Source organism: Octopus sinensis, linkage group LG12 (assembly GCF_006345805.1).
Source record: "Octopus sinensis linkage group LG12, ASM634580v1, whole genome shotgun sequence".
Taxonomy (NCBI): domain Eukaryota; kingdom Metazoa; phylum Mollusca; class Cephalopoda; order Octopoda; family Octopodidae; genus Octopus; species Octopus sinensis.
In genome coordinates this window covers 67411777-67435377 of record NC_043008.1, presented here as the reverse complement: position 1 = coordinate 67435377, position 23601 = coordinate 67411777, and the positions used below count along the sequence as shown (strand labels likewise).

At 34.4% G+C, this 23601-nt stretch overlaps 1 protein-coding gene across 1 annotated transcript in view; it reads left to right on the top strand.

The window, feature by feature from the left end:
- LOC115217936 (adhesion G-protein coupled receptor G6-like) overlaps nucleotides 1–23601 on the top strand; it is a 46433-nt gene extending 22832 nt beyond the window's left edge. The window contains exons 9-16 of the mRNA XM_036508036.1: nucleotides 25–153; nucleotides 1676–1825; nucleotides 2655–2776; nucleotides 6562–6685; nucleotides 15727–15871; nucleotides 18257–18329; nucleotides 21432–21820; nucleotides 23313–23601. Coding sequence (XP_036363929.1) covers nucleotides 25–153; nucleotides 1676–1825; nucleotides 2655–2776; nucleotides 6562–6685; nucleotides 15727–15871; nucleotides 18257–18329; nucleotides 21432–21820; nucleotides 23313–23362 — 1182 coding nt within the window. The 3' untranslated portion in view covers nucleotides 23363–23601. The remainder of the gene's footprint in view (nucleotides 1–24; nucleotides 154–1675; nucleotides 1826–2654; nucleotides 2777–6561; nucleotides 6686–15726; nucleotides 15872–18256; nucleotides 18330–21431; nucleotides 21821–23312) is intronic.

The following is a 23601-nucleotide window of genomic DNA, read 5'->3' as shown; positions in this document are numbered from 1 at the left end:
TTGATTAATGATTTCTCCTTACAGGTAATACAAAAATCTAGGAACGAAAGAATCTCAAAAATTAACAGTCATATTATTGCTTCAAATATCCCTAACATCCAAATAACCAAGCTTGATGAACCAGTTACCATTTCATTCAATTTAATACATGAGGTAATATTTACGTATCTATTATTGCTATAGTTTTTGTTAACGTTTCATTTGAAGGTCATATGAACCACAATGAACCACAGCGGAACTACTACTACTACTACAACTACTACAACCGCTCCTCAATACTTGTACAATTGAAAACCTATTAAATTACACAGTCCTTAGGTCCTCACAACAATCAAATCTACTCAAATTACACATTCTCTCCGATTAACACAAGTTATCCATCATCACCATTATCATCCGATTCTACTACTACTACTATTACTACTACTACTACTACTACTACTACTACTACTACTACTAGTAGTAGTAGTAGTAGTAGTAGTATATTTGTGTGTCAGTGTTTTTCCCCCACCATCGCTTGACAACCGATGTTGGTGTTTTTACTTCCCCGTAAACTAGCGGTTCGGCAAAAGGGGTTGATACAATAAGTATTCGGCTTACAAAGAATAAGTCCTGGGATCGATTTGTTCGACTAAAGGCGGTGCTCCAGCATGGCTGCAGTTAAATTACCGAAGCAAGTAAAAGAATATATAATAATCACAGTTACGTGATTTGTGGGAACGCACACAATGATACATTAAATCTATATAGATTCCATGCAAGGATTATTATTATTATTATTATTATTATTATTATTATTATTATACATTATATGGGTATAACTTGATGGAACCCCGAAAAACTGGCTCACTGGTCAGCATTGTTAGATTGCGGTCGGCATAATGGAATAGGAGTTTTATTTACATATTCAAAACCTTTTCCGTAACCAAATTGTGTGTGTGTGTGTGTGTGTGTGTGTGTGTGTGTGTGTGTGTGTGTGTGTGTGTGTGTGTGTGATGTAGATGCAGATATGTACATGTATATTTTAATGATTCATGTTGCTGGCTGTAATCTTCAGTTAATCTTTGATCTTCAATTAATCTTGCATTACAGAGCATGGTTGTTACTATGTTGAGAGTTATAACTTATATTATTATTCTTGCAAATATTGTGTGTTGTTTGAAATATTCTTTTAATCCCAAGATACGTTTCTGATTGTTTGTGTTGTATTTTAGTGTAACCTGTCAGTTTCTTTTGTATGTTTGTATATAGCATATTTAGGTTGTAGCTGCGTATTTCCAGTGTAAAGTTTTGGTGAAGATTTCATATGGTTCCGATTGTTGTAGTTTATCTGCATGTCATTCCTGACCAAGTAAACCTATAATGAAACACATACACGTCATCAACATCTTATCATTACATATTTCATTTAATATATCGAGAACTACACTGTCCCGTTTCTTCTTCCTTTTTTATGATGATATGTTATAAATTACGATAACATGCATAGATTTATAAACGATAAAGAGTGGTCAGTTAAGTTATTTCACAAACCGTGATTTTAGATTCATAATGGCGATAACAACCAAACGTTGATGACCATGGTCATATGAGGAAAGCCACATTATAATTACATGTTTTTTAATTACAATTACAAAGTAATCTGATTCAATTATTTGAATTTTAAATTTTTCAGAATGCCACCAACCCACAGTGTGTTTACTGGGATGAAACCCCTGGGCAGGATCCTCATTGGTCAACAAAAGGCTGCAATGCGTCCAATTATGTACCAGGAGAGAAAGTACTTTGTTTCTGCAACCATCTTACAAGTTTTGCACTATTAATGGTTGGTAACACAAAGACAAGTTGTAAATTACCTTAATTTGGCAGTTATGCTATGCATTAATAATTTTAAAGAGTCATATAATAACATACCCTCAAGACTTTGTATTAGAGAGTATCTTGGTAAATAAGAGAGGTTGACATTGTAAAAAGTCACTGCTTTGCTGTTGTTTATAGTTTTAAACTCTGAATTGTGTCTTTTACATGTCCAAAGTTACCATCCTCAATGCCATACATAAGAATTTCTCCAACATTGATGTGAAGGGGTGGAGATTGTGAGAGTGATCTCTCTTGATTCTATAATCTTCAATTATGCTGAGACCATGTGAATGGTCATGTAACTGACAAAGATGCATTTAAGGTAGTACAGATCTTCATAGCACACAAAACATGTCTGCTATTCGGGCATTAAACATTTGGTCTTTTCATGATTCTTTTACAAGATTTTTCGTCTCATGCATAGGGTTTCCCACCTGAGAGATTCATCTCAATAATACATATGTATCCAATAACTGTCAGTTGTACACCACCTCTGCTGCCTACAACAGTAAACCATACCTCTATTTATGGTAAATATTTTAACCAATAGGAATTTTGAACACAGCAAGTAAGTTCACTCCATGACAGGTTTAGTATCTCTTGAAATCACCAGGACGGAGATTTAATTGTTAGGTCACTAATGTTGTCTCTATCATTGTCAGTGTTAAGAACATTACTAATGGAGCATACAGTAGCTTTCACCTTATACACCAATATATACTCTCATAATGTATATAATTATTAACTAACACAACAAAGGAAGATGAAGATGAGCTAAACTGTTTTTATTGCAGGACGTCTACCAAAATGAAAGAAATATAAAGAATTCTCAACTCTTATCTATTATATCAAACACCGGCTGTGGAATATCATTTGTCTTTCTCATTCTTACAGTAATAGTCCATGTTTATTTCAAGTAAGCATTTCATTTTTTTTTTTCTTTGATAAACTGTTCAAATGCAGAGGGCCAGCATCCATTATTCTGAGAAATTCTCAAAAGCTGGTGAGTTGATGTGGTTGATGTCTCCAGGAAAAACATAGATGAGGAATGATTCCAGAATATTGTGAACTCTGATGAGGATTAAAAGGACAAGTATTTTACTGCTGGTTTTGTGACTCACAGTAAGAATGACATGAGAATGAAAGAGGGGGGAGGGAGGGAGACCTATCCTGCGTGTTAAAGTAGAGTTAGTTTTAAGCTTGTGAATTCAGAAAAATATAGACTAAAATTGTAGTGACAGTAGTGAAATGATATTCACAAATTTGATTCCCAGCTTGTGTAATATTTCTATGTTACGACTAATTTTCCTTCGAATCCTTTATTGATAGTACTTACTTTATTAATAGTACTTAATAGTACTTTATTAATAGAGCTAATAGTACTTACTCGATCAGAAATAAAATTATAATAATACAAAGCACTCGGAGATAGTGTTAGATTTTATTAAAAAATTATATTTTATGAAGAAATCAAAATAAAGTTTATATTTGGTACTGTAGCAACGGTTCGACTAAATCATTGTTAGTGGATTTCGTGGATGGGAACTCAATGTAAACCATTGAATATTATATCTGTGAGTATTTGCTGTCAGTGTGTATACGTGTGTTTATGTGTGTTTGTGTGTGTGCTTGTGTGTATACATGTGTGCGCATGAGTGTGTATCTCCGATTTTACATCAGGGATCACTTGTACAAAAAAGCTGTTGGTTGTGTTGTCATTTTCACCTGTGAATAAATCGTCTGGTCACTTCGTGGTTTCTTAGCTTTATGGAATAAGATCTCCTACTTGAAAAGCAGCTAAATGTTGGTGTTAGGGAGAACAAGCATCTCTAAAAAACCTGCGTCAAATGAAATATCCAACCGATGGAAGCAGGGTAAAACGTGCGTAATACTAACAGACATGCTCCGTGTAATGACTGTGTGTGTGTGTGCGTGCGTGTGTGTCTGTGTGTGTGTGTCCGTCCGTGTGTGTGTGTGTGTATGTGTGTGTGTGTGTGTGTATGTGTGTGTGTGTGTGTGTATAAAACATACTGCTTATAGGCTTCTATTTAAATTTTTATTTAAATATTAGTTTCAAATTTTAGCACAAAGCTAGCAATTTCGGGGAAGGATTAGTTGATTACGTCGATCCCATTATTTGACTGATACTAATTTTATCGACCCCGACAGAATTGAACACACAACGTAACAACGGGCGAAATGCTGCTAAGCATTTTGGCCAATGCGCTAGCGATTCTATCAGCTCGCTGCCTTTTTTTCTTTATCTAAATATTAAATTTCAAACAATTAACAAGAAATCCTATCTGTATATTTCCCTTCCAACAATTGCTAATTAAGTGTTCCATGTGAAGGTCGGGTTGTGTTTGTGTGTTTGTATAATATACTACTTCAGACACTTAGCCAAGAGTCTCATGCATATATTTCACTATAGATAGTTTCTAAATTGTGTCAACGTTTTGGAACGTCTGTGTATATGTGCGTATGTGCGTTTATGTGTGCAACATACCATTCCACGCTCAATGTATCATATATAGACATCTGACATATTCCTTGACTATGAGAAATTGATATCGTAAACAGCAAAACCTATACAATGAGCACAGTTAGTATTAAATATATTTTATACTAGCAGTATAGCCCGGCGTTGCTCGGGTTTGTTTTTAGTTGCGCTTAAAACGGCAGACTTTGATATCGCGTTTACAAAGTTTTGACACAGTTTCAATCTATGAATAAAAGTATACTGTGGCGATGCTCGAGTTTGCTCTGATTGTGCTGCAAATGTGTAATACCGACTTCAATTGTTGGTATTGTTGGTTAATATTCCTTCTATTAACACTATGGAGAAAAAAAATTACCCGTAGATTTAAAGCAAAATGAAGCTCAAGTTTCGAACTGCACTGAAAATCTATTAAGAAGTTAACACTGCAACAGTATTCATTAAGAAAAAGTACAGGAAAATCCAAAACGCTAGTAAGAACAGTTTGTGGTTACAAAAAAAAGCAAAAAAATTTATTTTGAAATGGTGGGCAACATGAATCGTGGTTGTACCTGCAAAATGAATAAAATCGACTATTTTACATCACGTATAACTAAAAAAATCTGTAAAATCAAAACATACCTATTAATGGTTTGACTTTAACATCGTAGATAGTAACAGCACACAGATCGCACAACTGCTACGACTGCCATACCCACAAATAAGAATTACTTAAACCGACAAAAAACAGAAACGCCGTTACCATTGCATCTTCTCATTCAACTGAGAATGATGACGAGACATCGATTCAAGGCAGCGGTTATGCCTCAGTAATTGCATTCCTACAGGCTGCGTTGATTAACGAAAATATTCGACATCAGAACGAAGGAAATGCAATGATTAATGCAGATATACAAGTTGCAGACAAAAATAATCGGCGTAGACTTCGTCTTCCCCGAAAAGCTACATCTGCACGAGCTGCAAGAGATGCTGAGAACGATGCTCAGCATGAGCTAATCTAAGCAAGTGTTTCGAGTTCAGCCTGAACTTCATCAGAGTAATGAACGAAGCATAAACGTTAATCCTACTTTTGTTGCCCGAGATACCGAACAGAAGACCGCAGTTCCAATGATGGAGAAAATTAATCATGTACAAAATAACTTTATGCACAGTATTACAAGGACACTGATTTAGCGTTGGTCATTCAAGGAAGTTTCACTTATGTTCTAGAAAAGATAAGTATACTATTATTTATTAGTATAAGTTGAACCTATTTCAGTCAAACATGTGTCATGACGAGACACTGTCAATAAGTATAACTAACCTAATAGACTAAGAGCCAGTTCTGATTTGATTAGACTTGAAGCTCCAAAATACTGGCAAGGCACAATATGTGTACAAATGGTCCTAATACCATGAAACGTGATTCTTAAGTATGCTTAGGTATGGATTAATTAATTATGAGATAATCAACTTGCGTAAATAACTAAGTTAATTAGACTTTAAGATCCAGTAATGAATCACATTGAATATTACTCCTTAGACACAAGTGATACTTAAATGAAAACTTGAGAAAAAAAGCGGGTATGGAAAAAACAAATTAAGAAGTTTTAATTAGACACTTAATTAGGAATTAATTAGACTTTCTGCTCCAGCGTCAATTTCTTCGCAGAATTGTTCACTAAACCAAACTGAATCTATTCATGTCACTTAAGAACCATTTTAGGTATGGATTTCTAATTTCAGAAGCATTTTCTACTAATCACTATACACTAATTAAGAAGAAATATACAGAAACATTGTTTTCAAGCTATGTGATGAATGCAACATACAAACGTGTCTTAGACCCAGTTAACATGATAGAAGAAATTAAGAAACATCCCAGACATTGGAAGACAATAAGAAACCTTTTAATTAGATCGTTAATTAGGTCTTTATTAGAGTTTTTGCTCCGGTGTAAATTCCTTCTCATAAATATGCCGCACACACACACACAGACAACTTCAGTTTTATATATATAGATTTCATACAAGCTATTTTACACAGATGCTTTAAACAACGCCGTCTGTACACATATATTATGTACACATAAATTAAGCATTGCATTTATATTCCAAATGAACATCACATATGCATACACTCGTACTTAATATTTATGCATTGAATGATATTTCTAAGGGATTTGTGCTTCAACAAATGAAATATTTCGGTTTTCATTATTTAAGGAAGCTGTGGAAATTAACGACTTCAAAGATTTTAGTAAACTTGTGCATTTCTTTGGCTGTCACTAATTTTATCTTCCTTATTGGAATGCAAGTATACATCGCGAAAATAACGGCTGTTTGTAAGGTAAGTGAAAACATATTTAAACCATTGCATATTTTGCTTGATGTTATACCTTATGAACAATACTTAATTACATCAAATAGCTTTTTTTTTTCCAATAATAGCCCACGCTGCGGCTCTGTCGGAATTAAGCTCAATAAATATTATGTATAATGTTTGCTTCGTTTGTCCTGGCTGTCTTTTATTTGCCCAATGTTCTGTTGCAAAAGATGGCATAATTTTTATGACTAAGAAATTAATGATCATTTTTTAATCCGTCGAAATGTATTTTGTATAATGTTTTCCATACCTCCGCTCACCTTTATATAAACGTCCCTCTCAGCCCATATGTCTATACTATCGTCCAGTTCAATATTTGTTGACTTTTAATCGTATCACTTTGCACTCTTTTATCTACTAGGGCAACAATTATTATTATTATTATTCTATGTTTGACTTTTGCTTTATGTCTGTACAAGTTGGCTCCAAGTCTCACCCAGAGACCTCAAGAGACAACAGGTTGGAAGTTCACGTTGTTGTTATGCCTAGTGTGCCTTATATTTGGGGTTTTTTTTGGTGTTGTACTAGTGAATGTCTAATACATAGATTTAAAAAAAAAAGTTTGTTTTAAACCTTGGGTTATTATTATTATTATTATTCAGTAGTTTTATTTTTATAGCGTGCTTTCACTTCACTACCGAGCGCAGCTCTGTGTGCCTTGGGTATGTGCTGTGATTTGTTGTGATGCTCTGATGGTTATTGTATGGAAAGTGTTCTGCGTAGGATGTGTGCAGTGCCTAGTAGTGCAATTTTCTGTATGTTATATGTGTTTGTAAGTCCTGGTGTTTTTGTTATGTATTTGTCTGAATATTTTTTTATCATGCCTAATGCACCTACTATGATAGGAATTGTTTCTGTTTTCAGGTTCCACATTCTAGTTACCTCTATTTCCAGGTCTTTGTATTTTGAGAGTTTCTCCATTTCTTTTAGAGACACGTTGTCATCTGCCGGTATTGATACATCAATTAGAAAGCATTTTTTTTCTTCATGATCTCTGACAACTATATCTGGTCTGTTGGCCTTAATTTCTCTATCTGTGTGTATCGGCATATCCCAGAGTATGGTTGCTTTCTCGTTTTCTGTGACCTTTTCTGGTGTGTGCCTATACCATCTTTTTTCTGTTGTTATTCCATAATGTTGGCATAGCTTCCAATGTATGTAGGTTCCAACTCTGTCATGTCTGTATTCCTTCTTAGCCAGGACTGGGCAGCTAGAGATAATATGATTTATTGTTTCTTGTCCATCTCCACATATTCTGCAGTTACTTGTAATATTTCTTTTCATTACATGTTTTTGGTAATTTCTGGTGGGGAGGCTTTGGTCTTGTGCTGCAATTAAAAATCCCTCTGTTTCTGCTTTGAGTCCTGAGCTTCTCAACCATTGCTGGGATTTTTCTTTGTCTATTTCTTTTGCGTTTAGTTTAGTGCAGTATTTACCATGAAGGGGCTTTTCTTGCCATCGTTTTATCATGGCTCGTTGCTGTTCTATTTTTAGTTTGGATTTCATTTGTTTTATAGCTTTTGTTGTTTCTTCATCATCTTCTTCTTCTTCTTTGTGTTTATTAGGTGGTATGATTTCTTGTTTGTATTTGTCAGCTTCCTTAAATACTGAGAACAGTTTTTTGTTTTGCTCGTGTTTTGCTGCTATCTGGATCAGTTTTCCTTCCTTCTGAAGTAGGTATTTTTGCAGTCCTATGGTGGTTATTTTATAGTAGTTTTCCAGCTGTATAAGGCCTCTACCACCTTCTATACGTTGTATATATAGTCTATCTATGTCAGATTTTGGGTGATGCATCCTAGATCCTGTCAGTATTTTTCTTGTTTTCCTATCTATTTTGGACAGTTCATTTCGTGTCCAGTTAAGGATATTGTAGCTGTAACTTATAACTGGGACAGCTAAAGTGTTGATACCTATTATCTTGTTTTTAGCATTGTGCTCTGTTTTTAGTATTGATCTAACTCGTCTATAATATTCTTTTTTTATTTTCTCTTTCATTTGTGTGTGTTGTGTCTTATCTAGTTCATGGATTCCTAAGTATTTGTAAGTTTGGCTTTGGACTAATTCTTTTATTTCATTGGTTTTATCTAGTGTGATGTTGCTACTCTTAACTAGTTTTCCTCTTTTCATGGTTACTTTGGCGCATTTTTCTAATCCAAATTTCATTTCTATTTCTTTGGTAAATCCATGAACTGTCTTTAATAGTGTTTCCAGCTGTTTGTCATTTGCAGCGTATAGTTTTAGGTCATCCATATATAAAAGGTGGCTGATCGTTTTGCCGTAACATATATATCCGCATCCAGTTCTATTTAGTATATCAGATAGAGGTTACAGTGCCAAGCAGAAAAGGAGTGGAGAGAGCGTGTCTCCCTGGAATATTCCTCTTCTAATGGGGATGTCTTTGGTTTTCATGAGTCCCTCTTTTGTTTGGAGGTGTAGGACTGTTTGCCATTTATTCATAGAGTGCTCTATGAATTTTATGATTGTTGGTGCTACTTTGTTAATGGCTAGTGTTTCGAGGATCCATGTGTGGGGGATGCTATCAAACGCCTTTTTGTAGTCAATCCAGGCCATACTGAGGCCTTTCTTCTTTCTGTGGCTGTCTTCAGTTACGGCTTTATTAATCATTAGTTGATCTTTACAGCCATATGAGCCTTTGCGGCATCCTTTCTGCTCTTCTGGGAACAGTTTGTTTTCGTCCAGGTGCTTGTTCAGCCTTTGCGATATCACTGCAGTAAATGCCTTGAACATAGTAGGGAGGCAGGTTATTGGTCTGTAGTTTTCTGGTTTTGTTGTTTCATTTGATTTGGGAATTAAGATGGTTTTCCCCTTCGTGAGCCATTCAGGCATTGTCTCTGGCTCTGCTAGTATGCTGTTAAAGTTTTCAGCCAGCTTTTTGTGCATTCCTGTTAGATATTTCAACCAGAAGTTGGGGATCTTGTCATGCCCAGGTGCCTTCCAGTTGCTTAGTTTTTGCAGTGCCTGGGTGACCTCTTCAGTTGTTATGGGGGTCCAAAGTTCTTCAGATGCCGAGTTTGTTATTTTGGTACTCCTTTTTTTTGGTTGTTCGTTCGCCGACCATATTTCTCTCCAGAATTCTTCCAATTCTTCTGCCGTTGGTGCTGCAGTGACTTCTATTTTATTTTTTCCAGTTCTTGGTAGAACTTTTTGGGGTTGGAGTTGAACTTTTTGTTCTGTTCAAAGAAGCGTTGGCGTTTCTCGTACCGGCGGATCCTTTGAGCTTTGGCAAGGATATCTTGCTTCAGCTTTTCTTTTATCTCCGGCAAATCTTTTTCTGTGATGTTATATTTGCGGAGCAATTTTGTTCTCTTTTTGTTGCTCAGTAGCGTTGCTTGTTTGCTGATTTCATTAAGAATCGACAGGTCTTTTCTATTTTTTTTTATTTTGTTTTGGATGTTATTTATCCACAGGGTTTGTTTGGGTGGTGGTACTCCTGTTTGGGCGGGTTTGGGTGAGTATCCAGCTTCTTTTGTGGCTGCAGTGGCTGCTGCGTATATCAAGTCATTTAGTTCAGTGATATCACTTTTTTTATTTCAGTGGCTAGTTCAGTGACGGCTAGGTTTATGTTGTTTATAATTGGTGTTGTTATTGCGTTTATTTTTATTCTTGGGAGGTATGGTCGGTGGTCCATTTTGGCTCTGTGGTTTTCAGTTCTTTGATTATTTTATTTTTCATATTATCATAATCATTAGGCTCCCCTTCGTTGTTTACATCGTGTTTGTTGGGAATGTTGCGTTTGTCTTCGTGTTTTACAGTTTCAGTGTTTATATTATTGGGCATTGTTGTGTGGCTTCTATCTACATTTTCCTGGTGTATTTTTTCTTTTAAATGTTCTTTTTCTATTTCTGATATTTTTTTGGCTTTGAGAATGTATCTTCGTACGTTAGCTAATTTATTAGGGTTCATTGCTGTATCCAAGTCTATATCTCTATTATTTTCCTTCCATATTTTATATGTATGTGTTGTTGTATTTTCATTTTTTGGGTAGAGCATTGCTGTGAAGTATGCGTGTAAGATAGAAATGTATTCCTCACGTGTCCATTTACGACTTTTGGGTTTTATTTGCGGGACATGAGGTACAACGTCCGGCCCATTATTTTGACGGTCGTCATTTTCGTAGGGTACCGGTCCGTTTATTTCTGTTGTCACATTATTTCGCACGTGTAGTTTTTCGTACATTTTTTGTTGTAAGTTTAATGTACGTACCGCTCGATTGTTATTCTTGGCTTGAATAGTATCGGTGGCATTTAATTTCTTCGTAGTTCCTTTGTACATGGTGTTTGGGGTCGGGGATGATCGTGATGTTCCACGCATGTTTACATGTGTTGCGTTAGAGGTGGAGATAATATCGAGTCAAAATACATCATTTCGTTTCGAAAATAGCAATAAATTTCAATTAGTATTACTTACTCGGATACAGTCCAATTCTTTGTTAGTAAAACTTTGGCTCCATAGGATGTCCTTGTTTTCGATGTTTGTGGATAAATTTCGGAGCTCTGAATTTTCCTTCTTACATCTTAAACGTCCCCCGGTGTTCCTTATTATTATTATTATTATTATTATTATTATTATTATTATTATTATTATTATTCGGACCATTTGGCTTTGACTTCACCCTTCTGATATATAACTCAATTTTAGTTTTCATTTCTATAGTTAGTACAGTACTCTGTCAGATTCTAATACTCTTTGATACCTACAACTCTTCCTTTCTTTCAGTGATTTCATCTGGTAATTGGATGCCTTCTTTGCTAACTACCCGTACCTTTTTTTTTTACTAATATTGCATAATTACCTCTGCTGAATTCCATGCCTCTATCTTTGTTGAAGACCCTTACAGTTTGTGTCAATATATCTATCTCGTTTTCATTCTTACTAAGCTTCAGATCATCCATGTAGAGCAAATGGTTAATTTTTTCTTTACTACTTCTCAACTGGTACCATGCCTTTGCGTTCCTTAATGCTAAACTGAGGGGGATTAAACATGACAAATATTAAGGGAGATAATGAGTCTTCTTGGAAAATTCCTCTTTTGATATAAACTTTCCCTAAGTCTGTATCTCCTGAGTAGTTATCTACTTTCCATTTCTTCAGCTAATTAGTTCTCTTATATTGTCTGCGGTACTGAATATGCTCGAACATTCATTTATCCATGAGTGTGAAATCATGCCATAGCCTTTCTTATAATCTATTCAAGCTATTATTAAACTTTTCTTTTTAGATTTTCCTCCATTTAGAACTGCTTTGTGTATTTATACTAGATCATGCATTACTCTAGTCTTCTTCCTAGAACCTTTCTGTTCTTCTGGTAGCAAATTCTGGCTGCCAAGGCGTTCATAAATGCTTTGTGAGAGCATTCCTGTTAACAACCGCCGCACTAATGGTAAGCTAGTAATTTATCTATAATTACTAGTGTATGTTTTCTTTCAGGTGTTCTATTTCTATTTCTGATATTTTGTTTGTGTTGAGAATGTATCTTCGTACGTTAGCTAATTTATTAGGGTTCATTGCTGTATCCAAGTCTATATCTCTATTATTTTCCTTCCATATTTTATATGTATGTGTTGTTGTATTTTCATTTTTTGGGTAGAGCATTGCTGTGAAGTATGCGTGTAAGATAGAAATGTATTCCTCACGTGTCCATTTACGTCTTTTGGGTTTTATTTGCGGGACATGAGGTACAACGTCCGGCCCATTATTTTGACGGTCGTCATTTTCGTAGGGTACCGGTCCGTTTATTTCTGTTGTCACATTATTTCGCACGTGTAGTTTTTCGTACATTTTTTGTTGTAAGTTTAATGTACGTACCGCTCGATTGTTATTCTTGGCTTGAATAGTATCGGTGGCATTTAATTTCTTCGTAGTTCCTTTGTACATGGTGTTTGAGGTCGGGGATGATCGTGATGTTCCACGCATGTTTACATGTGTTGTGTTAGAGGTGGAGATAATATCGAGTCAAAATACATCATTTCGTTTCGAAAATAGTAATAAATTTCAATTAGTATTACTTACTCGGATACAGTCCAATTCTTTGTTAGTAAATCTTTGGCTCCATAGGGTGTCCTTGTTTTCGATGTTTGTGGATAGATTTCGGAGCTCTGTATTTTCCTTCTTACATCTTAAACGTCCCCGTTATTATTATTATTATTATTATTATTATTATTATTATTATTATTGAGTAGCGCATGCCATCAGAGTGACACTAGGTAATAAGTATATACCCATTATGACTACCCGTCTGATAAGGGTACACCAGGTACAAGCATCACAACCACATGTGCGCGACATGGTGAACTTCTATCAAGATAAACAGCGCATGACCTTGCAAGTAGGGCCCAGTTAGACTTTTCATCAGGTTGAGTTGCCCATCCTGCTCCAAAGGTTCGTGAATAAGGTTTGTTTAAGGATGATAAACGAAACACCTAAGTTTCCAAGGGTGAATTATTCAAACCCTAAAGAATTTCTCTCAACACATGGCTATGATGCTCCTCCATTACTTCTGCTCGTGATCAAAGATGCACGTATAGTCAGCAATCAAGGAGCATACTCAACTGGTTATGGTCAAACAACTGACAAGTAAAACTGTGGTACTGAGCAGAATACTTAGCCCTTCTTTTATACCAAGACCAAACAATGTACATGATAACACTTCCAATCAGTGAAGATCAGACGCCAGTAGTAGTAGTAGTAGTAGTAGTAGTAGTATTAGTAGTAGTAGTAGTAGTATCATCATCATCATCATTAATTTATCATCATCATCATCATCATTATTATTAATATCATTATTATTGTCTTTGCCCAGCTTCTAACGCTGGAGATGTACTACGGTGTCAGCTGTTCACTGTCAGTGAACTAAGGTTACACCTCTTTTTTTTCGAGCACTTTCCGAGTATTCGAGCGGTTCTAAGCAGTGCTGTTTTCTGCAAGTGCTCCACATTTATTGCAGCCCCTATTTGTTCCATGTACATTTCAAGATTTTTACTCACTGTTCCCAGGGCTCCGACAATTATTTGTACCACTACCACCTTTTTCATCGACCACAATACTTTACCTCCCAAGCTAACCTGTCATACCTATCGACTTTTCTTTCTTCCTTGTTGTCAGCTAGGCATGCTATATCTATGATCCAGCATAGTTTGGTTTCCTTCTCAATTAAGACTATGTCTGACTTCCTATTCTCTATCTCATGGTCGCACTGAATCATAAAATCCCACAGGATCTTTGCATTATCATTTTCGATGATGCACACATTTTAAATTAATTTTTGTCAATTTTTCATATGTTTTTAAATAAATTTATACTTTGATAAACTAGTCTATAAATTAAAACTGACCCCATAAAGACAAAAAATCAGTGGCAGGCAGAGTCTTCTTGATAATTTTAGTAACTTCTATGCTGAAGTAGAGACAACATGTTCTTTGTCTATCTCCTTAACTTCTTGGAGATTTTAGGTAAAATTATACTAATGTGTCCATCTGTTCTAATTTAATTAACTTCTATGTCTTTATGCAGCTGAAGATTGCTCTACATTTTAAACTGATTGCATTGTTCAATTAAATGGAGTTGCATGAAACGATCGTACTGCATTACCTCTGAATATCCTTATTGTTTATTTTGATTTTAATCACGTTATTTTGATTTTAATCGTATGGATAATACCGTACTAAATTCTGGTGTCTCAACTTAAGCACCATATTCATATGAATCTATATAAATATATATATATATATATATATATTATAAAATAAGAAAATGGAGAAACACATTAGTTGGTTTATCAGCTTTAGGATATTAGAATGTTGTCTTATTTAATTAACAAAACTACAACCATAATAACATACATATATACAGTATATAATTCAATACATTTAAGATAAGAATACAAGTAGTTATTAAAAAAATTAATATAAATTGTTAGAATCATTAATATCACTTACAGCTGTTTCAGCCTATGGAAAAAAGTTATTTTTTGTACCTATACTTGTAAATTATATTGAGGTTGTAGGCAGTTAAAAATGGGGTACTTATATATATATATATATTATATATATATATATATATAATATATATATATATATTATATATAGGCCTCGTCAGAGATTATAAAGTACTTTCAAAATATAAGTATATATATGAAACAAGATACACGTACAATTAATATATATATAAATATAAATATATATCCACATATACATACACATATATATACATAAGTAAAATATATACACCTATACATGTACATAAATACATAAATAGGCCAATTAAACATACGTATAAGCATAGACAATTAATCATATACACATATATATACATATATACTGGAACATACATATACATCCATATTCATGAATACACATATATTATTATTATTACTAATATTATTATAATTATTATTATTATTATTATTATTATTATTATTATATTATTATTATTATTATTATAATGATTTTTATCATTATTATTGTTGTTGTTGTTGTTGTTGTTAATAATATTATTAGATTCAGTGTAATCTTCACTTCACAATACATATTATAGTAGATTCCAATATACCGTATTCTTACGATATAATATAAACAGATAGTTACGAGAGATGTAATCTTATAAATTTTAAAATCTCAGTCAATATATACATATAACACAGTTAGACCAGGGTTATTACAATATCATTCTTCTGCATACACATAAGTCCGCGTGTGGGCAACAAATAGAAGAACAACATGCATATATATATATAATATATATATATATATATATATATATATATACATACGTACAAATATACACCAATATCTCTATGAAAATTGTTTTTTCTTTTCGTCATAACGAAATTATACATACATGTTACCACACCTAATTAATATATTTTCACAGAATATTTCGTAATAAGAGTTCATTTGTTAAGAGATAATAGATTAGTTACAAGAGTCATATTATTCATGTACCAATGTTAAAAATTATTATTCTGATTGTTGTTATTATTATTGTAGACAGTGGCTGCTCTGTTACACTACTTCCTTTTGACAACTGTCATATGGATGACTGTAGAAGCGGTCCATGTTTATCTGTCAGTGGTTGTTGTATTCAGAACACGTCAGGAATCTTTTTTGATGTGGAGTTCGATTTTGGCTTGGTGTATGTATAATGATTTACTGTCTCTCTATCTCTAACTTTATCTTTTATGCACATATTTTTTCTCACTCCTTCCATACACACGAATACACACACACGCAAATACACACACACACACACACACACACACACACACACACACACACACACACACACACAAACAAATTCATTCTCAGTATTTCAGTTTTGCAATTGGGAGTTAGTTGACAAGAAAAGCTTTTCTTGAATTACTCGAGCCCAACATATCATTCTTATTCATTTCACTGAACCAAAAATGTTGAAAAGAAAATTTGACCACGATGGGATTTGAACTCTGGGTACTAAACTAAGTTATGTAAATTACGTCTTTTAGCATTCTTTAAGTGGATGTTACTGAATAGGCATTCAGTCTTTATTTTGCTCCGTTGTATCTGTATTATTCACTTCTACTGTTACTGAAAGTATTTGACAATCACTGCTGTAAAGCATGCAAGATATTTACATTATAACCAATCTTGCAATATCCTAAAATACTTTAGAAGCTAGAAATTAAAATCGTGTTGTTTCAAAAATTCCCAGTCTAGAGTACAACACAGTAAAATCCAGGCTCACAAATCCAGGAGCATTAAACTCTGAGTGAAAACATTACTTTGCTGTAGTTGTTTAGCATTAAGTTAGAGTTGATGAGTCAGAACTGACTGAAGATGTTCTGTCAATGTATCAAACAGTACATTGCTCAATTTGTTCTTCCATTTTTCAAGATTGTAGAAAGGGATTTAAAGAAGTTTAGCTGCTAATTTTAGCACGTTGACGAAAGCATATAAACTTATATATATATATATATATATATATATATATATATATATATAATATATATATATACAGGGTGCAATGGGTAAATTGTCGCAATTTCATATTTTTAATTTTGCGCATGCGCATTGTTGGTTTTTGATTTTGTTGACTTCACTGTAAGGTAGGGTCAGATGGGCACCGTCTGTGAGAAAATCAGCACCATGACGCAATTCCCTCTACCAGAAATTTGGAAACGACATTCTATACTGCTTGGCATTCGCGCCAGAAGCTCCAATACGAACATGTACCAAAACGAACATGTACCGAGAGTGATAAAAATCAAACAACCAGTCAACATCATGGTGTTTGGAGTGATCACTAGTGATGGCAATGTTATGCCTATGTTCATCTTCCCACATGGCCTCATACTCAACACGGAGGCTAACATCAAGTGCCTGGAGGAAGTAGTGCTGCCCTAGGTCAAGAGGGTGGCTGCTTGAAAACCTTATATCTGGCAACGAGACTCTGTACCATGCCACACAAGCAGAACCCAGTCATAGCTGTCAGACAAGTTCTCCAACCACATCACCCCTAACATCTGGCCACCTAACTCCCCAGACTGCAGCCCCCTTGATTATTGAAGGGGGGCGCAGTTGAGCGAGAAACCAACAAAACTCTTTATAACACAAAAGATGAACTGAAGGCAACATTCACCAACTTAAACAAGGAGACCGTCCAGAAGAGTTGCAAGAGATTTCGAAGTCGTCTGGAACCAATGACGACTTTATTCAATAAATTTACTTTGTATTTACTCTGTCATGAACGTAATATATTCAACATATATATTTTAGGGAGTGCCACAAAAAGAATTCGTGCTTTAACATAATCAGCTTGGAAGAAACGAGATGTCAGTTAGATCACCGTGACCAACTAGGCTATCAGATGTTGCTACACATCGCTGGTTACAATGCACTTCGCATTGTTTTAGCCTTCAAATGATGCCACCCCGCTGGCTAAGCGAGCAGGCCAACAGAAGAAAGAGTGAGAAAAAGTTGTGGCGAAAGCGTACAGCAGGGATCGCCACCACCCCCTGCCGGAGCTTCGTGGAGCTTTAGGTGTTTTCGCTCAATAAACACTCACAACGCCCGATCTGGGAATCGAAACCGCGAGTCCGCTGCCCTAGCCACTGGGCAATTGCACCTCCACGTCAATTAGATGAATAACTTAAGAGTTACCCATCATGTACTTTCACCTAATGCTCCAACTAATATACGAGCGTGAGGGAATTTCTGTTGCCGCGCATGTAATTTACTCTTCATACCGTCGTCCAGAACTTCCAGCAACATTTTTACTTTTCGTTTCCCCTAGAAACATATTCTTGATAGAATTGGAGTTGATACTACGGGTACATATTTTCTAGAATCCAAGAATAAATGATAAAAAGTGACCGGAGTATGGCAGGAAATAAAGTAGTAATTTCTTTTGAAGTAGACATATTTCCTGGACAAAATAAAACACCAACAAACAAAAAACAAAGACAAAAACAGTCAATTGAATCGATTCAGAAGCCGCTTATTTATGACTAAAAATTAATATGTACGCAAATATTGTTGACAGGTCTTCCAGCAGTCATTGTCATAATCACTCTGGCAATCAACTACACAAACAATTACATAAGAATTGCCCAAGTGTAAGTATTATTGTTTTATTCATATCTGTACTCTGATCTCCTCGACTAATATTTTGCTAGACTTATTTATATACTTAGTACTATAGAATAGAACAGGAGATAAGTACCATCAAACTAATACCGCAACTTTTGTGGCTGATAGCAATCCTCCTTCACAAACATCGTTAACGTATTTTTTCTGAGAAGCATGAGTATCAATGATCTCATTTGTTCTCAATTCAATCTAAAACTAAATATCTATTGATGAAAGTAACATACAAAACCAAAACAAAACATTGCATATTCAACTTAATTATTACATAACATAGAATATATCGTATCAATTGCTAATTAAAATCTCTCTATTTATACTAAAACTAGCAGTATCGCCCGGCGTTGCTTAGGTTTGTTTCGACCCTTTAGAATTGGAATGTTTGAAAAGTAAAAGTTTTGCATTGTTATTAGCTTGTTATTCTCTTTAAGTGAACATTTTTCTGGTTGAAATACACCGGAAAAAGGCGACACAGCAGTCAAAAATCGTAAAAATTAGGGATTTTCATAGAAAAAAAGTACCTTTTTGATGTAAATAATTTTTGGTCTTAACATGGTCCGATTTGAATTTTATCTTCTACGGAATGAAGAGCAAGCCTTCTTCTATCATACTCTCAATTTTGGTCAACTTGCACCGCAGGGTCTCGGAGGAGATAGTATTAGTTGAAGGCAACCAAACCTGCCATACACAGACAACTTCAGCTTTATATATATAGATTTGGGATTCTTGAAACAAGACATGATGGTGACGGTATTTCCACCAATAATTGCGGCTAAAATTCGTTAAAACAAACAGGATCCCCCGCTTCTTTCATTGTAAGTGTCAAAAAGAGAACTGTCTTATTGATAAGCAACAGTCTCAAGGACGAGATCTTGAAAAGTCATTAGCTCCGACCTACGTGAGATAGAAAACTTTTCAATCAAAGACTGCAAAACATGACAATGCAATGAGTAAACTTTCTAAACTTTGGAACCTTTGAACTCTGATAAATCAAGAAAAAAAAAACTTTCTGGGTTTTTTTTCAAACGAGGATTTCCAAAGACTTCCTCACTGTCCACTATTCATATAACTTTATATTAATACCTCAGCTTCTCGTCCTCTTTTCATTTACATTTCATTTTCTAATTTTTTAAGATAGCTTTTTTTAATATTTTCCACTTTTCTTTTTTCATTCTTCATTTTTCAATTTTTCATTTTGTCAGTTCTCCACGGCTTTCTCTCCATTGCTCAATTCTACCATCTTTCACTCTTAGCCTTTGGCTTCCCCATCGATAAACCATTAACCTTTTATATATCACCTCTTCCTTCTACATGTTCATTTTTTCCTCCTAGCTCAGCTTTACTTCTCTTAGTAAAGTTGCCTCGGAATCTTGGACCTAACAAACGTGATAATAATGGAATGCAACAAATAGTGAGACAGTGCTGGATAGAACGTTAAAAACCATGCAATGATAGAAAACATTCCAGTGTCATCAGTTTATCTTTTTGTATCAATGTATTTTGTCATATTTTCTTTTGACAATATTAAAGTACTGAGATCCCTCAACAACAGTTCCAGACTTTTACAGTCTTAACTTCATCATCACCCCACTCACCATCCTACTACGGCGTCACTCTGTTATCTCTCTATACTAGAATGCAATGAGTATCTACTACCATCACATCCCACAACTGACGCTTGCCTCATTGCCACTAGAAAGAAGTTAATCCGTCTGGATGCATACCATCAGCTCTACTTGAGCCTATATATTTGGGTATAATGGCGCAACATTAAGACAACTGAACGACGTTAAATGAATAACCTGACTGCGATTTTCCTGACTGAGGAAAACGATAATCATTGACTTTTGCAGTCTTAACTTCAAAAATTATTAGTGTGAGTCTACCTCTTTATAGGTCCACTGTGATTGGTGAAACATTACTCCCGGATGTTTACATTTTCACCATTTGATATGTAAACGTAATCTGTCAGCTGTTTATTTTTGATTTGTGATTAATATATCTTATCTTTGCTTTATTATAAGTAGTGATTCCTTCATAAATCACTTTTGTGAATAAGCCTGTATAAGAGACTTATATTGTGTACTAATGTTTACCTGTCTAGTTTTGTTTGTGTGGTGTGATACAATGCATTGCAATTGCTCTTAAATACATAATGAGTCGATAGTGATGTTATACATCTATACAGAATGCACCGTAAAATATAAATAATTAATGATGGAAAAAATTAGCCATAACAAAACACGATACGATATCAAATCAAACGCACAAATAATATACATTAAGATAACATTTGCCGGCGATATGATCTGATGATCAAAATTTCTTATACAAAGAGGCAACAATACACGGCAAAACTACTTCATGTTAAAGCAAAGGCTATTGGGATCTTGAAAGATTTATTACTGGTATTGAGAAGCAAAATGCAAGGAGCACGTGAAATTCTTAATAAAAATGATAAAACTAGAACATTTCCATTATATGTTTATAAAATAACTTTTCTCATATATATATATATATATATATATATATAATATAAATATATATATATATACATACTTACATACATACATACATACATACATACATACATATGCATACATATATATATATATATGCACACATGTACACACACTCACACATACGCACGCACACACACACACACACACACACTCACACATAAATATATATATATAATATAAATATATATATATATATATATATATAATATATATTATATATATATATAATATATAATATATATATATATATATACATATATATATATATATATATATATATATATATATATATATAATATATATATATATATATATATATATAATATATATATATATATATATATACATGGAAATGTGTGTCTTGTGGTGTCAGAATATTGACAGACTGGATAAGAACATTTTAGTTATCAATGTACATAACTCACAGCAAGTATGAGGAAGTTTTCTCGCCACATCACCTTAATCTCTCTGTGACATTTCAGTTAATTTATTGAATATTCGACGAATTTCATTTCGTAAATGTCTTCTTTTATTTTCATTTATTTGTAGCTGTTGGTTGTCCAAGACATCTTTCTACGCTGCTTTTCTGTCTCCTGTGGCAATCGTCCTCACCGTCAACCTTACAGTGTTTTTTCTCGTTATCTGGCGTCTTATCTCAGTACAAAATAAGAGGAAATTTGAACACAAAGCAAGAAAAGTACGTGTTTTGGGCTTCGTTGGTCTCTTTTTCCTCCTTGGAATATGCCTGACTTTAGCATTCTTCGCGTTTGGCGAAGCAGCCGAAGTGTTTAAGTTTCTTTTTGTCATCTTCAATACATTTCAAGGGTCGTTTATCTTCGTATTCTACTGTGTATACAAGAAAGATACTAGAGATGTAATCAGAAAGGATATCTATAAACGAAAGAGAATGAATCTGCGGAATTATACCACGAGCAGAGGTAAGTGAGATTTGGTATTTCTTATTTCTACAACAACCAAAACCAATACCAGTATTGTTATGATGGTGATAATCACAAATATAATTTCCACCAACACCACTGCTATCGTCACCATGATAGACGCCAACAAAAATATCAACACCGCTGTCGTTGTCGCCATCATCATCTTCATCGTCAGCAGTAACATCTGTGCATACATTTTGAGTGTATGTGTGTGTATATATATATATATATATATATTATATATATATATATATATATATATATATATATATATATATATTACATGGGAAAATGCGAGCATGGAAAGTAATATTCTTAAGATTATAAACCTGGAAAAGTACAGGACAGGTTATTACACCTGGAAACGAATAGGACAAGCTATTACTTCTAATTAAGTAAAGAATAAGAAAGTTATATATATATATATATGTATGTATGTATGTATGTATGTATGTATGTATGTATGTATGTATGTATGTATGTATGTATGTATGTATGTATGTAATGTATGCATGGATTGATGGATGGATGGATGGATGGATATATTTGTGTTTGTGTCTGTGTTTATCTCTCCACCATCTCTTGACAACCGATGACGTTTACGTCCCCGTATTCAAGCGGTTTGGCAAAAGAAACCGATAGAATAAGTACCAGGGTTACAAAGAATAAGTCCAAAGGTCGGTTTCTTCGACTAAAAGTATGGCCACAGTCAAAATAATTGAAACAAAAGAGCAAAAAAATTAAACAATCAAAGAATAGTGTATGTATGTATGTATGTATGTATGTATCTATGTATGTATGTACATATGTATGTTATGTCAGGTCACTTTCGAGTGCTACCGGTAACATGTAACCCAGTACAACCTGTTGCATGGTCAGGTCGTCGGCGACTAAACCGGCAGCCCCACCAAGCTCGCTTGGTGAGGAGGGTGTTTATTGGACACCCTGCGGGATGAAAAATAAAACCCGTCAAAGGGCGGAGGAACTCTTGAGAGTCAACGGCCATCTTAAGGCTATATCATGCGCGGGGACATAGAAATAATCGAACTGAATACCCGATCGCGCGGTTAAACCATTGGGAGTGAAGGACTCCTAGCCTTTGTTAGTACATCCTTCTAGGAGAAGGTAACTCAGGTAACTGGGATAACTCCGACATAAATCTGCGGCTCAGTGGTTACCGATGATGTTGACTTGTTCTTCTTTTCGGATTATGGCTGATGTTGCTTAGTGAGTGGGATTGACTCAGTGCACTGCCTTTCCTCACTAAAAAAATATTCTTGCACAGGTATTGCACGATAACAACATCGATTAAGCTTCGTGCAATGGCCATACTCGATAACGAGGGGGCAGCCACCATATATGTATGTATGTATGTATGTATGTATGTATGTATGTATGTATGTATGTATGTATGTATGTATGTATAAGGTCTGGGAATTGCGAGGTATAAAAATTAATATTTTATATCGTTTTCTCATTGCATTTCTAGGTTCAAGCTCTACTAATGAAGCAAATAAAACAGCAAACACGAAGTTATAAATGAAAATCCAAGAAATGTTTTCAAGAACCGTCTATGAATATATTTTTCATCTTCAACTAAATTTTCTTATATTTTTAAATAAATTACGTTTGTACTTATCAATACAACAGCATGCAGCCGGGAGACTATAATCCACAATCTTATTTAAACAAGTTTCACTGCCGGACTATTGTTTGAATATTATACTCTCGACCTACTTTTTATGTTATTTTGAATTGAAAGTGTTGGATTGACTTTT